Source organism: Pezoporus occidentalis, unplaced genomic scaffold, assembly GCF_034315485.1.
Source record: "Pezoporus occidentalis ecotype Australia unplaced genomic scaffold, CSIRO_AGI_Poc_V1 ctg39, whole genome shotgun sequence".
Taxonomy (NCBI): domain Eukaryota; kingdom Metazoa; phylum Chordata; class Aves; order Psittaciformes; family Psittacidae; genus Pezoporus; species Pezoporus occidentalis.
The window spans coordinates 2,549,318-2,567,084 of NW_026915713.1; the positions used below are offsets into that span (position 1 = coordinate 2,549,318).

The 17,767-nt window shown below is 38.1% G+C and overlaps 1 protein-coding gene across 4 annotated transcripts in view; it reads right to left on the reverse strand.

Moving 5' to 3' along the window:
• The window catches only part of NKAIN2 (sodium/potassium transporting ATPase interacting 2), a 565,591-nt gene that overhangs the window by 302,165 nt on the left and 245,659 nt on the right, over positions 1–17,767 (reverse strand). For 3 of the 4 annotated variants that reach the window (XR_009967346.1, XR_009967345.1, XM_062632408.1), the window contains exon 2: positions 2,082–2,219. The exons of the other annotated variant lie outside the window; for it this stretch is intronic. Coding sequence is in view for 1 of the 3 variants with exons in the window: in XM_062632408.1 (XP_062488392.1) it covers positions 2,082–2,219 (138 nt within the window). In the remaining 2 variants the exon portion in view is untranslated. The remainder of the gene's footprint in view (positions 1–2,081; positions 2,220–17,767) is intronic. 4 annotated transcript variants of the gene reach the window in all.

Below are 17,767 nucleotides of genomic sequence, written 5' to 3' on the forward strand. Positions count from 1 at the left end.
CAAGCTATAGTTGATGTACTAACGTGACTGTGGATTAAGGGTCCTATAGAGTCCACTCAAGATAGACTGACCCTTGCAAAACCTACTGAAGTCTGAGTATTTATATTCACTCACCTGAACACCTTGCAGGCTTACAGGCTGTTGTGCTTCTTGCCTTTCAACTCACAAATTTATTCCTGACGTCGGATAACACTACTGAGTTTTGCCCAGCTATAACAAGGTCCCTAATCTGGGCCTGGAAGAACTGAATGAAAGGATGCAGATCCTTCATCTCTCCCTCCAGTGACCAGTACCATTTCCCTCATCCTGACTTTAGACACTCTCCAAAGAGAGCAGTGGTAGAAATGAAAAAACCACAGCGTTCCCCTGTTGATGCAACTAAATGAAGGATGAAAGTTCCATTATACTTTTCTTATATAAGCAATAGATAGCAGATTCAGATATCTATTATAAAAGCTGAGCAAGACAGTTTGATCTTAGATTGGTTTGATTCAGTTCAATAAGAGGATGCAAGAAGGCAAACTCACAACATCAGATGGGCTACACAGTGAGGGGGAGAGGGAGCTCTAAGAAGAAATGTGAAAATTAACAGGATGGCGTGTCACAAACCACACCATCCTACTAACAGTAGGTGAACAGTACCTGTTTCTAAGGCTGGTATTCCTCCCCATTCAGAATGCATTCATTATTATAGCAGGTAATTTTCTGTATTCCTGTTGAAAAGACTATTTAAATCTAGGTTTTTGTTTAGCTCACCTAAGCATTTTATGCTTATGCTCATTTTTATGCCTTTGAATAGTCTTAGAATGGAACTTTTTAAACTCTTTTTAACTGACACTTCCTTGAATTTTGGGTTTTAATCTTCAAGCCTTTTGTACTGGTCAAAGAACCAGGAATAGAAGAAAAATCTTCAGTTCACATATCTCCTAGAGTTGTAGTTTAAAGGAAACACTATAAATATTTCAGACTTACAATATATTTTTCAGTGTTGATAGTATATGCTTTGGAATATATTAAATTGTGTGCATGCATAAAGACATTCTACCAGTAGAGACATGTTTTCTGCATATAGGAAATCACAGAAACACAGACTAAAAATAATATATTACTACTAGCGTCACACTACTGAAACATGGATGGTAGCACAGGGGTACAAGTAAAACCTTTCTATCTCCTGAATGACTACTGGTATATGAGGAAAGAGTGTAATAGGAAACAGACTGCAAAAGTGAGTACAGATTGAGTGGAGTTATTTTCATTTGGCATGAGAATATGGGTGTATCAAAAAGATATGAGCAAATCTTTTTGACTGCTACCTGTCTCTGAAAAACTTTACCTGAATTAGCAGTCAATTTTGATAGAAATATTGTTATGCAAATCTATTTCTAACAAAAGGTGCTCAAATGTTGGTTTTCAGACTTGTTATTCTGTCTTATACCTACAAATATGAAAAAAAAAACCAGAGTATGAAAGGAGGATTTTGTTAATACTGTATTGTATCACAGAGTACAACATATTGAGTCTGTGTATAAGGGGTAGCTGAATAACTAAAAGAAATGGATTAAAAATATAAAGGTCAAAATCATTACTTTTATTCTGGGGCCCTCGTTCTGTAACCACCAAACCTGCATTTCTTACCACATTATCATATTTCAGTTTCACATTGGACTAATTTCTAGGAGGGATATACATTATGGATAGGCACTCCAGCACTACAGAGCTAGTAACAATAATGAGCAACTATAATGATGAATCTGTTGTTGAGGTCCAGTGTATCTAGGAAAGTTATGGCTAGCATTTATTCTAGCTTTAAATACCTGTAATTCTGAGGATGCTGTAAATTCTTTAAACTGACTGCACTTCTTGAAAGTTCATATTGGCGTGTAGTTTATGATCATATTGACTCTCAACTTTTGTAGGTTGCTACCAGTTAATTATTGAAGGTGTCTCAAAAGCATAATAAGTAAATGCAAAATATTATAGAAGAAAGTTAAACCAAGACAAGATTTCTATTCCATCTATAAGATTTTATATTTTTTTAACATGAACATCAAAATAAGTAAATAAAATTAAATACTCACTCCTGTTATGTAACGAGGTCTATACTGGATGGTTCCAAATAAGCCAAGTATGACTATAATAATGTGTATAAAATTTGCCAGGATGGGTGCCCACTGATAACCAAGGAAGTCAAATATCTGCCTCTCGAGCACAGAAACCTACAGTTAAAAAACAAAAGCATAAATAGATTAGAACAGACCAGAAACATCTGTTTGTGAGTTTCCCCTTCCATGCCCAAGAAAATTGCCCTGAGTAAAAAAATACTTCAGTCAGAAGTAAAATGAAATGAGTTTACAATGTTTTACCTTCTTGTTTTAATGAAAGCTGCATTTCTCACTGTCAGTTTACTGAGTTGTATTCTGTTAGTTAAAATATTCATGTGGGCAGTTCTACCAAGACACTAAACACCTCACTAGGACACTATGTTTCCAGGAAGAGAAACACAAATAATTTCATTATATACACCAGCAAATATAACAACGTTCTAGAGTACCGGTGCTGAAAATAAATAGCGGGCTTATGGCATCTTCTCAGCTTTGCTTCCATTCACAAACATCATCCTTCAGCCTAGTCCTAACTCTTTACTTTCATTATTTCCCTACCTTTTTGTTTTTTTCTCTTCCCTCTATCCCCAGCTATCCTGCCAGTGAAATTTTACATGTAACCAAATGCACGCAACTTTTTGACCTGGTTCTGCTGATAGACTCTAGTTTACCTCCTCTCACTGTCACAAGTATCTTAATGAACTGATTTGTGCTATCCCACAACCATCCTTAGCAAACCAACATCATAGAAGAGTTCCCAGAATCCCAAAACATAATATTCTAATGGAGACAATGGGATGAAGAAAGAAAAGGAAGGCCAAGGTGTATTAGGAACTACATAAAATCTCAGACTGCCTGTGCTTTAAGTTTATCATTAAGTTAAGCTTATCATTAAGATATCTTATTTTTATCAGCTGAACAAAGAGTAAATGAGAAAAGCAAAGCAGCAGCAAAAAGTCTAGACTGTACAAGCTTCTAGTAGAGTAACAGTAGTGATTCAGCGAGCAAAAAAAAAAATACCTGGGATGATGCAAATAGTAGGAAAACATAAAAGTAAGTATGCTAACTGGAAAACTGGGGCATGGTCGTTAATTATAAAAAAAAGTAGAAAACCTAATATTCCTGCTACAACATTTGTTTAAACTTGTTTATGGGGCTGTACTGAATAAATGGCTATTTCGTGTGAACCTCCACTTCTCACACACCAATGTATTTTTTTTTGATGACTGGCAATTTCCTCAGGACCAGGCAACCACTCCCTTAGATTTTGTGGCTATGTTGAAAATTCTGGCGGGAGATCTACTGGAAAACATGGCACACAAGGCAGTGGGTAAATATTGGCTGTGCAGAACAAAGAGACAAGTCTGCATTATCTCTGTCCCTGTGTATCTACCTCACATTTGCCATAGGCAGACTTGCTATTAGACTTTCTTCCATTACTCCAAGGAATCATCTGTGTGTGGGGAGTGCTGGATATGTGAGATGGAAGCATTCTTACAGGCTATGCAGAAATAAAATGCTGTGAAAACGCAGCTGCTGTTCCTTAGAGATCAAACTACTGCAGCAAGGTGCATCACAGATTTATCAAAATGGAAAATACAGGACAGAACTAAATCTTTATTCCCACTTCCTGAAGAGATGAAGGTTGAGAGAAAATAAAAACAACCCACAAAGAAAGAGAAAAATACATGCAGTTACTAATAAATATAAATTCTCATTTGGTCTGTGTTTCTAAAAGGAGAAAAATAGGACAAAGTACTGGCAAAATCTATTAAAACCAGTAGCTTCCTCCTCTTCCACAGATGCCAGAATCATAAGGGATTTCCTTACGTAGCAAGAGAAAATATAGACCTGATTTAAAAAGATTTTTTTTTTTTTCATTTACATCTAAAACTTAAAATTCCTGGTCAAACAACTGCACTTTTTTTTCCCAAATCATACCCATCAGCTTTAAATGTTTAATGACATTTCAAGGACATTCCAGAGAGAAAGGAAAGGACTGTCAACGAAATATTAATCTTTAAAGTGTAGGAAGAGATAAAGGATTGTCCATTTTCTTCTTCTTTTGGAAATGAGTTTAAAATGAGAACAGGAAAGAGGAAAAATTGATGCTTTGGATGAAAAAGTACACAGTGGTAACAAAAGAAAAATGTGTTTGAATTCAACTCCTTTTTAATAATGCATTGAACCAAGAATGTAGGGTTATGGAGAGTCAGTTCCTAATGTTAGAAAATAAACATCCACCCCATTGTCTTCGTAAGCTTCCAAATACAGAGAATGTCATACGCAGATTACCTTAAGTAATCATTAATAAAATTATAGAGAGAGTTAAGTGCAATTACAGCGAATGATTTTTTCTAATGCGTTATTTTTTTCCAGACTTCTGCTTACTGTTTTAAAAATAAATACAAAATAAAAACAGCCTCTATATATTGTCAAGTTGGAATAGCTCAAACTACTTCCAGATTCTTGGCAGAGGCTGGTTGTTACTAGGTTAACAGTGTTACTAACCTTGAGGGATCTAAGGATTTAATTTCCAGAGGATAAAGAAAACCATTTTGACATGATTCTTAACATATGTGATTGGACTAAAATTTCAGACGGGAACCACAAAGCAGAAACCAGTCAAAAGGTGATTTATAACACAAACTCTAAAACAGAAAATGACAAAGCGCCTTTCCTCAGAAAGCTCCTTGAGAAGAAACTCAACCACAGCTACTTCACAGTGATACAGAATCAAAATTTGGCATTGACAGAAATTAAAGTGCACACAGGCATACACACACACAAGAGGGTATGTACGGTCCCTGCCACCCAGGGCCCTTGGACAGAACACGCAGCACAGAGGCAGGCAGTACACTGGGGGCTGGGGCAGTGTCACTCAAATGATGGAGTCACCAGTTGAGTGTTGGTTACAGGCTCTCAGTTCACTCCAAAAGAAACAGAGTGCATTAGCTTAAATCACAGTTAAGGAGAATTAAGCAACCATAACCATATTAAGACTGGTGCAGGCTAACAATGAGCTACAGAAATTAAGCTCTAATCAGTAACTCATTAAGGCCCCTCAGCTCAATTGTGTTGCATCAGATGCCCACAGCTTCTACTAATTTGCTTGTGCTTTTAAGTTAGATTCACAGTTTTTTAATGACTTTCAGTTCTTGGTTTTATGGCACAGAAAGTTACAAAAAGCCCCAGAAATACAGGTATTTTGGGCCTGTGGTTTACGAAAGTATTCTAAATTTAGAGCACACCTGCATCACATACAACATCCCCAGCTAACCCTCCCCAAGCACCTCCATCATTTTGAAGCAGAATGTGTACATTTGTGTCATTCCTTAGTAAGGTTCATTTCTTTTTTCATCAAAAGTTCAGATAGTATCCTGAGATAGAATGCCTAGTCACTCAATGAATTCTCCAGCTACCCAGGAGAAGAATGTTTTGGAAGTCAAATCCATACAAAATACACCTATGCATCTGCAAATGTGCGTGTGCATGTGGGTCAAGTCCTTTACCAAAAGACAGTGGAGGAAGACAAAAAGATTTGAATTTTTTTTTTTTTTTTTTTTTTTTTTTTGGTGAGAAGACAGGCAAGACTGAAATCAGGTTCTGTGAAGAGCTGTGGCCACCACAATGTTCTCAACACATCTAACACAAATCATCACAAGCACACGTAATTCTAAAGTCAAGAAGGAATCAGTTTCCACTTGCCCACTGGTTCCTTAGAGGAATAACATATATAATACTAAGCCCCTGTCCTTAATCCACCTGATTCTGCTGAGAGCAGAACTAGGCTTTCACCACACCCGATAAGAAGGTAATCACAGTTTTTAAAAATCCTGTATAGCACCACATCCCTGCATCACATTGTGTACAAGTGGATTTCTGCTGTGACCTACAGAGGACAACAGGGCTCTCCACAGGTAGAGAGCATATTCTAAGTCTCAGCTGCTGCCTTTTCTGCCTGAACACAGTAATAATAAAAAAAAAAAACAAAACAGTAAATACAAGCTTTCTACAGTAGGTTTTCTGTTACATAGCAATGAGGAGTAGAACTGTTATCTAAATAATACTTCAGTTATCATTATTCATGACATGAAAATAAGGAATATTCTAGGCAAAGCTGAGCTGGTGAAGCTGACGACAAATAAATATGTTTTAGTGTGCACTGAACATATCTTCAGGGCATTATACTCATGATTTACAAACATTTAGACTCTACCATACATATACAGAAACCCACCTTGTGACCCAAACAATAACAAAATCAAACCCCTGTCTTCCATGTACTTCCCTGGAAGAATCACCTCCTGTATGAACAGGCTATAAAAAAGAGGAAATTGCTGGCAAAATGCTCGATCAACAAGTTTTATTCTTGCGAAATACTTTATCCACACAAATTATGAAACACCAGTATCTGTGAAAAAGAAGAATGATGGAAAAAAAGGGGGGAAGTTCTTAATTTAACAATGACTTAGTATTTTTAATACTGCTTCCTAAGATTACTTTTAGAATAACCTTATAGGAACCATATTGCTAGAATTACCATAAAAAAAACTAATAAGTAAGTGTTGCACCTAAGGCATGTAGAATTGTGAAACCTGGAGCAAATACTTGAATTCATTGCAATATTTTGCACAGCTACACATAGAGGCAGAGATAATTGCATCTTAGATGCCTGTAGCTCTTTTTACTGCACAAGACCAAATTTACCTTTGCTAATAACAACGAAAATTCAGAATTTGTGAGGTATAGTAGATTTCAATACTCCTGAAACCAGAAGAGTATTTCATTTCCTTCATTTGCCTTCAGAGCCAAGTTTTACGCACAGCTGCACATTTGATCCTAATGACTGGCTTAAATGGGTTAGGGTCTTAAGTTCGTGCTACAGTTTAGATCACAAATCTTAACATCATGTTACAGCAATCTGTGTGTGTGTGTGTGTGTGTGTGTATGCATGTGTGTATGCTTGAAGATGGCAGAGTTTCTTGTTTCTGGCTGTCCAACAGTAACAAGACTTAAATATATATTAGAACCACATCCTCTTGCATGTTCAAAAGAACATGTGAAAAATCAATCTCATGTAAACCGTTTTACCCATGAGGCTGAATATAATGCATTTAGTATTTCAGCTACAGGATGAACTTAAGTAACAATAACTTAGAGGTACCAAAAATGCTAACAAAGCATTACTCACAGAAGATTAAATATATAAGAAAAGCTTAATATACTTGCTTAGATGTGATTTTTGCTTTTAGAAGGGCAGATTTACAGAGTGCAGGCCTGTATCACAGGGGCAGAAATCTGAGGGTTGCCTATTCCCACCATGTTTCTGAAACAAGAGAGTGCAGGGCAAACATGGCTGACATCTCTTTGCATGCCACCTCAGACCTGGAAGCAGTATAGCAACATAGTGCCTGCCCCAGATACAGGACTCTGCTACAAAAGCTGTGCCAGTTTGCTAGTGCAAGCTCAAGACATGATCAAGGATTAAGAAAATGACAAACATACAGGGAACCTGGTGTTTAGCAGCTGGCTTCGCATGACTACCTAGTACAAAGTCCTGTAGGTTATGAACATGGTCTTGGGGTTTTTGCTTATGTCAAAGGTCTGTAGAGACAGGCTGGCTGCGACTGTGGCCAAAGGAGGGATCATGACAGATGGGCTAGTGACCACTGATGCGAGTAAGTTTAAGCACTGCCAACTTGCTCAATCCCATCATCTCCCATTCAGCCATTGACAATGGAAAGATCAAGACCGCACAGGAGTTCCCTTCCACCTCTGTGCCCTACTCCTATTGCCCTCTCTCTCTCTCTCTCTCTCCTTACATCCTTCTGGCAAGAACACTGAAGCCCTGGCTCCCACACTATTTTACTGACAATACTGAGAAGCCTTGAGCCAGTTCGGAATGTAGAAATACTTTCGAATCAAGATTCAATAATATTTCATAATTGCACAATCTGAATTTGCCTGAAGGCAAAATCAAGCATTCAGAAAGCATTCAGCAAGATTAGCCTTATCTAATATTTTCAAATTCTTTCTATCTTTATGGAAATATTTGACAATAAAACAGGTCTTTTTTCATTCATAAAGATACAACTAGTTTTTACACAGTGATTACAGCATATTACATCTGTAAACTCAAAGTTGTGGTAATGATGTTATGGATTTGACAAGAGGATGTAACTCCGGTGTCTTGAGGTAGTGAAACTATCATAGAATCATAGAATAGTTAGGGTTGGAAAGGACCTTAAGATCACCTAGTTCCAACCCTCCTGCCATGGGCAGGGACACCTCACACTAAACCATATCACCCAAGGCCTCGTCCAACCTGGCCTTGAACACTGCCAGGGATGGAGCATTCACAACCTCCCTGGACAACCTATTCCAGTGCCTCACCACCCTAACAGGAAAGAATTTCCTCCTTATATCCAATCTAAACTTCCCCTGTTTAACCCATTACCCCTTGTCCTATCACTACAGTCCCTAATGAAGACTCCCTTCTGTGTATATTTCTTCAGCCAAAAATAAAATGCGGCCTGAAAAAAAATTACCTTCTAACAACAACAAAAAATTAGTTGCTAATTCTTAGCAGGAAAAGCATACCTCTAAGAAACTCAATTACAGTAAGTAAGTAAAAGTAATTTTTGACTGGTATTGGAAGGGATCACTCACTACCTCATCAGGACAGTCTTGTGATAATAAGAACTGGGCATTTGTCATTTGGGCAGAGGACTACATCAGGTGAAAATAGCCAATACAGAGTTACTGTGGTGGCTTTACTTGTATTCAGACATAAAAGAGTGTCCTGGGTTCAGCAGTAGCAGTCGTTTTTCTCCTCCTTGGTAGCTGGTGCAGTGCTGTGTTTTGACTTTCAGCTTGGGAACAGAGCTGATAACAATGACGTTTTGGTTTGGCCAAGGACCTTGTGAGCCTCATGCTCTGCCAGGGAGGAGGGGAAGCCGGGAGGAAGCAGAGACAGGACACCTGACCCAAACTGACCAAAGAGGTATTCCATACCACAGCACGTCATGCCCAGGATGCAACTGGGAGTTACCCAGGAGGGCTGGGGGACTGCAGGGTTGGAGAAGGTATGGGTCGGTGCTTGGTCAGGCTGGGGGGGGCGAGTTATCAGTTGGCTGGTGGTGAGATGTTGTATTCTCTTCCCTTGTTATTTCCTTTATCATTGTTATTATTGGTGGTAGCAGTAGTGATCTGTGTTATACCTTAGTTACTAAACTGTTCTTATCTCAACCCGTGGGAGTTGCATTCTTTTCGATTCTCCTCTCCATCCCTCCGGAAGTAGGGGGAGGGAAAGAAGGAGGGGGAGTGAGTGAACGAGTTACCTGACTGGGTTTAAACCACGACAAAGAGCAGTCCACAAAACAAGAGAGAGAATGACAACTAATCCACGTCAGAACTGTAAGGCACAGAGGGCTCCCTGCTTTTTCACTCATTCCACAAGTAAATACAGATAAGCAGCATGCTGACTTTGACTGACCTTACAGAAATCTCTCTGTTAAGATGCTCCTGCTGAAATAGTCATTATTCTTACACAGACTATTTGAAGTACCTATTACATTTCCATGGCTTAGCATAACCTGAAAATTGACATTTAAACTGTGCAGATCCCTTTATGGAAAAGAGATAATTGACATCAGCCATAGAAAAGTTTCTAGCTGCTACACTTTGCCTAATACCTGCATATAAAGCCGTTAGTCCTTGGGGAACTCCGAGTAGCTCTGAAGGCAATGTGTTTCTCTGCAACATGGCTACCCTAAGAGTCAGACCCATCACCTGTTCTATGCACCAAAGTCCCACAAACAAGCTCTCAGATCAGCTGGGGAAACCCAACTGTTATCTGCAGCCCAGATCCACGAACAGAAATTTCTATCCTAAAGTTGAAGCTTTTTTTTTTTTTTTTTGTGTAAAGAAAATGAAGTCTTCTCACAGGCTAATTCAAGACTGTTGATTCAACTAACTGGTTAGAACTCTTATAAGAATAATTGTTTAGAATCTTCGGTTAAAGTCAGAAAATTTGCAGCAGTTTTCAATATTTCACCATCTGTATTCAATCTGCTTTTGAACATGATTATAAGAAAAAAAGGTAGCATATGAAACACTGTCATACTCATTACAGGAAAGCCCTAGGACATCAAGCAACTGGCTTACAAGTCTCCATTCCAAGACCCGTGAACAGCTAGAGTGAGTCAGTCAGACACTGCTTTCAAAAAGGTCCCATTAAACAGGTCAAGAAAAACTTGGAGATTTTTGTCTGGATTTATGAGACAATATGTTAATTAAGTGGGATCCTAAGCTTTCTGTTTCAAAGAAATACAAAACTCATCACCTGCCCCTGGAAAGCACAGCCTCTGCAATATAAGTAAGCAGTACTGGTTACCATCTCATTCTTTTGCCTCTTCGTCGTGGTTTAAGCCCAGCTGGCAACCCAGAAACCACGCAGCAGCTCACTCACTCCTCCCCCTTCCTCCTCCCACTCCCGGAGGGATGGGGAGGAGAATCGAAAGAATGTAACTCCCACGGGCTGAGATAAGAACAGTCCAGTAACTAAGGAATAACACAAATCACTACTGCTACCACCAATAATAATAACGATAAGGGAAATAACACGGGAAGAGAATACAACACCTCTTCACTTGCCGACCGATACCAGCCTGACCCAAGCAGTGATCTCACCCTTCTGGGTAACTGCCCCCAGTTTATATACGGGGCATGACGTGCTGTGGTATGGAATACCTCTTCGGTTAGTTTGGGTCAGGTATGCTGTCTCTGCCTCCTCCTGGCTTCCCCTCCTCCCTGGCAGAGCATGAGACTCACAAAGTCCTTGGTCAGAGTAAACATTACTGAGCAGCAACTAAAAACATCAGTGTTATCAGCACTGTTCCCAGGCTGAAAGTCAAAACCACAGCACGGCACCAGCTACTGAGAATGAGAAAAATGACTGCTACTGCTGAACCCAAGACATTCTTCCAACAGTAAAGCTATAATAAAATCAGAAGGCAGACTGGCCATTCCTTTTCTCTGATGACAAATATCATGAATAAAAACCTAATCTGTAATGACTAATGTAATGACTATGTTGACCTCTTTTCAGTATGGCAATTCGTGTATGCATATAACTATTTTCTTAAGTACACTGTTTCTGAAATATTATCTATTTGCAGCCAAATTCTATGTGAAAAATGAAGTACTATAATAAACTTCTGAATTAAGGGAGAGTTAATCACAAAGCTCTATTCCTAGTCTGTTAACATTAAAAAGTTAAAAATGTGAGGGACGTGAAAAAGGATAGATGCAAAGCTCTGATAAAAGACTAAACAAAAATCATGAATGACTACCATATTCCACAGTGCTAATAGGTGCCATTGTATCCCAGTGATGATAATGGTGTCAAAATATTCCAGTTCTGTGTGAGCAGATTGTCCAAAAAATAAAAGGTAGTTGTATCAAAATTAAACTGTTCAAACAAAAGGGCAAATCAGGAAAGGAAACAGAGGGATACAACAGACATTCTTATTTGCATAAATGTTTACTGCAGTCAATAATGTTTTTCTGATTTACACAGAGATAATTTGCATCAACTAATTTAAGGCTAAACTCAGATTTGTATGTGTTTATTTTGTGTAAAGGTTAGTGCTGAGTGTCTTGGATAAAACCCATTTATTTATCCAAAATACACACTCAAGCGCAGTAGCAGTCTCTCAGCAGGTATTCTGATGATGACAATATAGTTAAATATTTAAAATAAGATTTATTATTATTTTTTTTTACTTTGTCTCTGTAACTCATGTGGTAAAATACTGATATACAGTAGTATACTTCTCTGTAGCGGAACAAGAATGACATTAGTTTGCTTACACCACTCCGTACCTTAATTATGTGATGAAGGCTAGAGCGGGCTGCTTAACACACCTGCATAGTTTACATGATGGTATTTGCAGAAGATGTTGCTTCCTAAAAGAGCTAATCACATAAGTAAACCAAAAATTGCTTCATTGTCACAACTCCTTATCTCCCCTTCTGTATCTGCCTTCAGATCTTCATTTTCACCACCTTCCAATTTGATTTCTTTAATTCCTCATCCCCACAGCAATTCTTGGAAGCAGCAAAAGCTATAATCCAGAACTGCTGCAAGCTCTCCTCCAGCAGAGCCCTACCCCTGCCAATAGCTGCCATCATTCAAGTGGCACTTGCTGGCATGATAGCGCAAAGTTGCAGCAATTTCCTTTCACTTTTCCATACCTCATATCCCCAGCTGTTCCAAGAGGGTGATCACCTTGCCGGTTTCATGAGGTCTAGAAAATGCAGCAATAATTATTGTGCTAGCAGTGCTGAAGGCAGCCAGCTTCACTAAGGCAGGAATTGGAATGCAGCCCAACCAACGTAGCTGAATCTACTAATTTGTTGCACTGAATATTTTGTTGTAAGAAATAATCATGAGCCTTGTGATAGACTACGAAAGGCAAATTAAATTGCATGAGCCAGACTCTTCTACAGTGCCTAGAAAAAAAAATAAAAAAGAAAAACAAGAAAAACTAGAACTGACAATTTCAGGTTACTTGCTTTAGTCTAGGCATTTTAAATGCTGTGTCTTGTTAGTAATGACCTCCTCAAATTATACAAAACCCAATCATCTATTCAATCATGACCTGTCAAAAAAGAGGTGTTTATAATTGTTTTTGACCAATTTAATGTGGATTAGATTTGGAGAGGAAGGCTAACAGTGTTCAATTTAATTTCATACCGTATGCTATCTTACATAAGATACTAAAAAATCAACAGTAGAGCTTTTTTCCTGTAATTGTATTAGTGTTTGAAATGATTTATGTGTACTGACTTTCTAACCTTTGTTAGACAGTAGCTTTTAATACAATTATTTGAGGGTAACTACAGTGTCTTTTTCAAAGCTGACTCCTATTATTAATGAAACAATATAAAAAATAACATTTACATAATACCAAATATCTGCATATTTCTTAGTGGTATAGGTGACCTCTCTAGACAAAATATTTTTAATTCACGAAAAGATAATCTGGTAATACTATGTGCGCTGCTTCTCTGATATATCAAGAACATAGTTTTATGCAATTAATGCTACACGTGCTAGTTCCTGCTTTGAGATGCATAGCACTGTTGTGACTGTGGTAATGGTTTACCCTGTGGTTTATCTCTAGCCCAGTGACATACTATTTAGAACTCCATTCACAATGAAGATTCAGGCAGTTGACCTCCCCGGCAAACAGTATAATTAGGTGGAAAAGTAACTTACATTAATGAGAACTCCCCTTTTTTGAGCGGTTAAAAATAACCAAAGCAGAATCAGCCTCTTTTATTCCTGATGCTCTGTTACTACAGCCAAGGAAAGAAAGGATCAATGCCTATTCAAAATGTCCTTCTAATGACAGGTAGAAGAATGAATATATAAAGCTTGTGCACATCTGGGAAAATATGAAGAAAAAACAGGAGTCATCAAATTTTCCCGTTATTTATCTCACTATACAAAGAAAATCATGACAAAAAGTAAAATTACAGGGAAAAGACAGCTTAGTATTGCGGGCAACTAATCAAAGTGCCAGCAGATTTCTTATGAGAGCTGCCAGTGGTTGTCAGTGTCAGTTATTTTTTAAGTGATGTTCACGCTCCTGCTTTGTGAAAAGCTCAGGTAGAAACAACTGCCTCCTGCATGGCTGCATTGACCTAGGTGAAACTGCCTTCCTTGCTGTGGCAAATGTTGCTGCACTGCAATGAAATCTCTTCCTTCATAGAATCACAGAATCATAGAATAGTTAGGGCTGGAAAGAACCTTAAGATAATCTAGTTCCAACCCCCTGCCATGGGTAGGGACACCTCACACTAAACCCTATCACCAAAGGCTTCATCAAACCTGGCCTTGAACACTGCCAGGGATGGAGCATTCACAACTTCCTTGGGCAACCCATTCCAGTGCCTCACCACCCTAACAGAAAAAAATTTCCTTCTTATATCCAACCTAAACTTCCCCTGTTTAAGTTTTAACCCGTTACCCCTTGTCCTGTCACTACATTCCCTAATGAAGAGTCCCTCTCCAGCATCCCTATAGGCCCCCTTCAGATACTGGAAGGCTGTTATGAGGTCTCCACGCAGCCTTCTCTTCAGGCTGAACTCAGCCTATCTTCATACAGGAGGTGCTCTGGCCCCCTGATCATCCTCGTGGCCCTCCTCCAGACTTGTTCCAACAGTTTCATGTCCTTTTTATATTGAGGACACCAGAACTGCACCCAGTACTCCAGGTGAGGTCTCACGAGAGCAGAGCAGAGGGGCAGGATCACCTCCTTCGACCTGCTGGTCACGCTCCTTTTGATGCAGCCCAGGATATGGTTGGCTTTCTGGGATGCAAGCGCACACTGCAGCCGGGTCATGTTCATTTTCTCATTGACCAACACCCCCAGGTCCTTCTCCACAGGGCTGCTCTGAATCTCTTCTCTGCCCAACCTGTAGCTGTGCCTGGGATTGCCCTGACCCAGGTGTAGGACCTTGCACTTGTCATGGTTAAACTTCGTAAGGCTGGCATCAGCCCACCTCACAATCATGACAAGGTCCCTCTGGATCTCATTCCTTACCCTGCCCAGAAGTAGGTTTCACCAAATACATGGACGTAAAAATCTTAGAGCTGAGCAAATAAAATTTCTCCATGTAATGATACTACTTTCCCAGAAATTAACACTGGCTCATTCCAGTCAGAACTTCTATTTAGAAAGAAGAGGCAAGGTCCAATCTACTTAATTTAGGACCCTAACTTCTGTCTACATTATAGGCACTGAACATCCACCAAATCTGATATACTCAATGAAAGAACATGTCTCTGAAGACCTGCAGAGGAAGATCTGATTTGACTATGTGCAGGCACTCAAGTGAGACAAATGGAATCTGATCCATCCATTTACTCTAAAAGAGTTATAATTATTACTAAATTAATTGATACAGCTGATAGTCCATGAATAAACTGTCAGGCTGTGTGCTGTTCCAGGGACTGCCACAGATTCCCCATGGGATACTGACAAAATCTTTTAATAACAGAGTAACACACCTAGCCAGTATTTAAATCCCAGTTTCAAGATGAAGTCACTTGGAACTGTAGATTTCATTGACCTTCTCTAATTATTAAGTTCCTATCTTATTTAATTGTTTCTTAACAATTAATTTTTTTTTTTTAATTTTTTTATCAATTTAATCTGTAAGGTGAAATGCCTTTAAAGGTAAATATTATTTTTTCAGCATTATTATACACAGGGCAAAGGTAAATATTAATTTTCAGCATTATTATACACTGGGCTTTGTCTTCCACCCTTGTAAAAAGAGATCAGGAATCACAGATGACACCAGCTAATATCCTATCAACAGTCACTGTGATTGAGTATAAATTTGGTCAATGCTATTCAACCAGTTTCTTCTCTTCCTGTATTGCAGACCACAATTAGTTTAGACCGGGAAAACACTTTGATGAATATGATTTGTTTTGGGAGAATCAACACTACTTTTGTTGGAGGATGTTAAGAATCAGTGGCCAAACCTTCCCAGTATACCTGTTCTTTCATAAGAGGTATACTCTTTGGCATACTTCAGCAAAAGTATAAATAGCATAAATACATAATATAAATATATTAAATAGATAAAGTATAATAAATATAAATATAATATAGATATACTATAATGTAAATAATAGTATAAATGTAAATAGTATAATAAAAAGTATACCAAACAGATACACTGTTTAGCATACTTCAGTAATACTGAACACTCAGAGAAAGCATTCTATAAGAAGAGGTGATGTGTGGAAGTACTTAAATTTTCTGACTATACAAATTTTCAAGCCAGACAATATCAAAGTTGACAGCAAATTGTTGCAAAGGATATCACAATACTGAATGACTAGGCCTCAAATTGCCAGATGAAATAAATTCCTATTAAATGCAAAATTATGTACCTCCCTGGAAAAGAATATATAATATACACAGTGAATTAACTATTACTACTCGGAAAATTATAAAATTATTCCAGATAGTTAGCATAAAATGTCAGTTTGATGATAAACAAACCCCACATTTTAGTCATCATTAGGAAAGAGTGGGTTACAAAACACAGACCTGCACTACTAGAAAAAGCACATTTGCAGTAGTAGACACAGTAAAACTGGAAAAATACAAAGAATGTTACAGGGATGATCCAAATGGTGGAAGATTTCTACTGAGGACAGACTAAGCTAACTAGGACTCCTGAAGTCAGTAAACAGAAAGCTGTAGGGGGAATATGAAAAAGTGTTTAAAATTCAAGGATGATATAAATGAAATAAGTAGGGAACAAGTTTCATTACTTCTCCTAGTGCTAGCCATAGAGGCAGTCAGCTACAATCATGTGAGAAAAATGAAAACCAAAAAAAGGAAATACCTTTTCACAGAGTGAATAATGGAACTGGAAAAAATACTGCCACAGGCTTTTGTGGTTTAGACAGAAAAAAAATAGATAATTTTATGGAAAATTAGTCTGTTGATAGCAGTCAAAAACAATGGTCTGGCCACAGCCTTTGGTTTAAGAAGTCTCATAATTACCAGCTGCTGAAACCTGAGAAAGTAAATCAAAGGAATGGCCATACTCTATGGAGTCCTGCACTACTCACTACGCAGCTGCTGCTGGCTGCTGCTTGAGGCAAGCTTCCGTGCTTAGGTGATCTTTGGTTCTCATCTAATATGTTTTTTTTTTTTTTATCTTCCATTTGAAGCAGCTTACAGCTTTTTTTTTTTAATTTAAATGACAATGGTAGTACCTTAAAATCACAAATCATATTGAAATTATGACCAATGACAGCATACAAGAATATATATACTTATCCTTAAGGCACAGAACATTATGCCTTCAGACTTTTGAAAGTGCTAAGATTTAAAGTGGGTCAGGAAAAAAAACAATATGACCTAAAATAATATTGCCTAAATTTATTTATAAAATGACTTTTAAATTATCATTTCAGAGACATCTGCCCTTTTATACTTCAGTAACACCACAGGACAGTAATCTCTTCTCAGGTCCAGTAAAAAGATGCTCTCTAGTAGCTAATGGGAAAGACCAAGAATTGGGAGAGTATAAAATGAAATCACTTCTTTCATTGATAACTCCTTCTCCCATTGTTTCCATTTTAATCTCATTACACATGTTACATAACCTTGATGTTGAACAACACTATTTCAAATATTTTGAAAATTACTATAAAAAGTTCCACTTACTTACATGTCAAGATACAAAGGGTCAAAGCAGGCAGGCAAAGATGAGGTGCAAGTCATGGATTTTGTGGATAAAATGAGACTACAAGAGACTGTGGGCCTAGTTTGGATTTACCCACCCTTTGGGACAGGTAACTTTTGTCTGTCCTGGGATAGGCATATTTATGCTGATCCTACTCAACTATTCCTCTTCAATTTTTCTGTTCATCTGTTGTCATTAACAAGCCAAAATAAATACATACATTTGGAAGTCTGTTACTGTGCTTTTCATCCAAAGACTTTTGTAAAAGAACATGAAAAACCACTTTCTTCATTTAAAAAATAAAGACCTGAAGAACGAGAAGGACAGAGATTTCTCAACATTCACCCAAACACGGCTGAATACTCCATCAT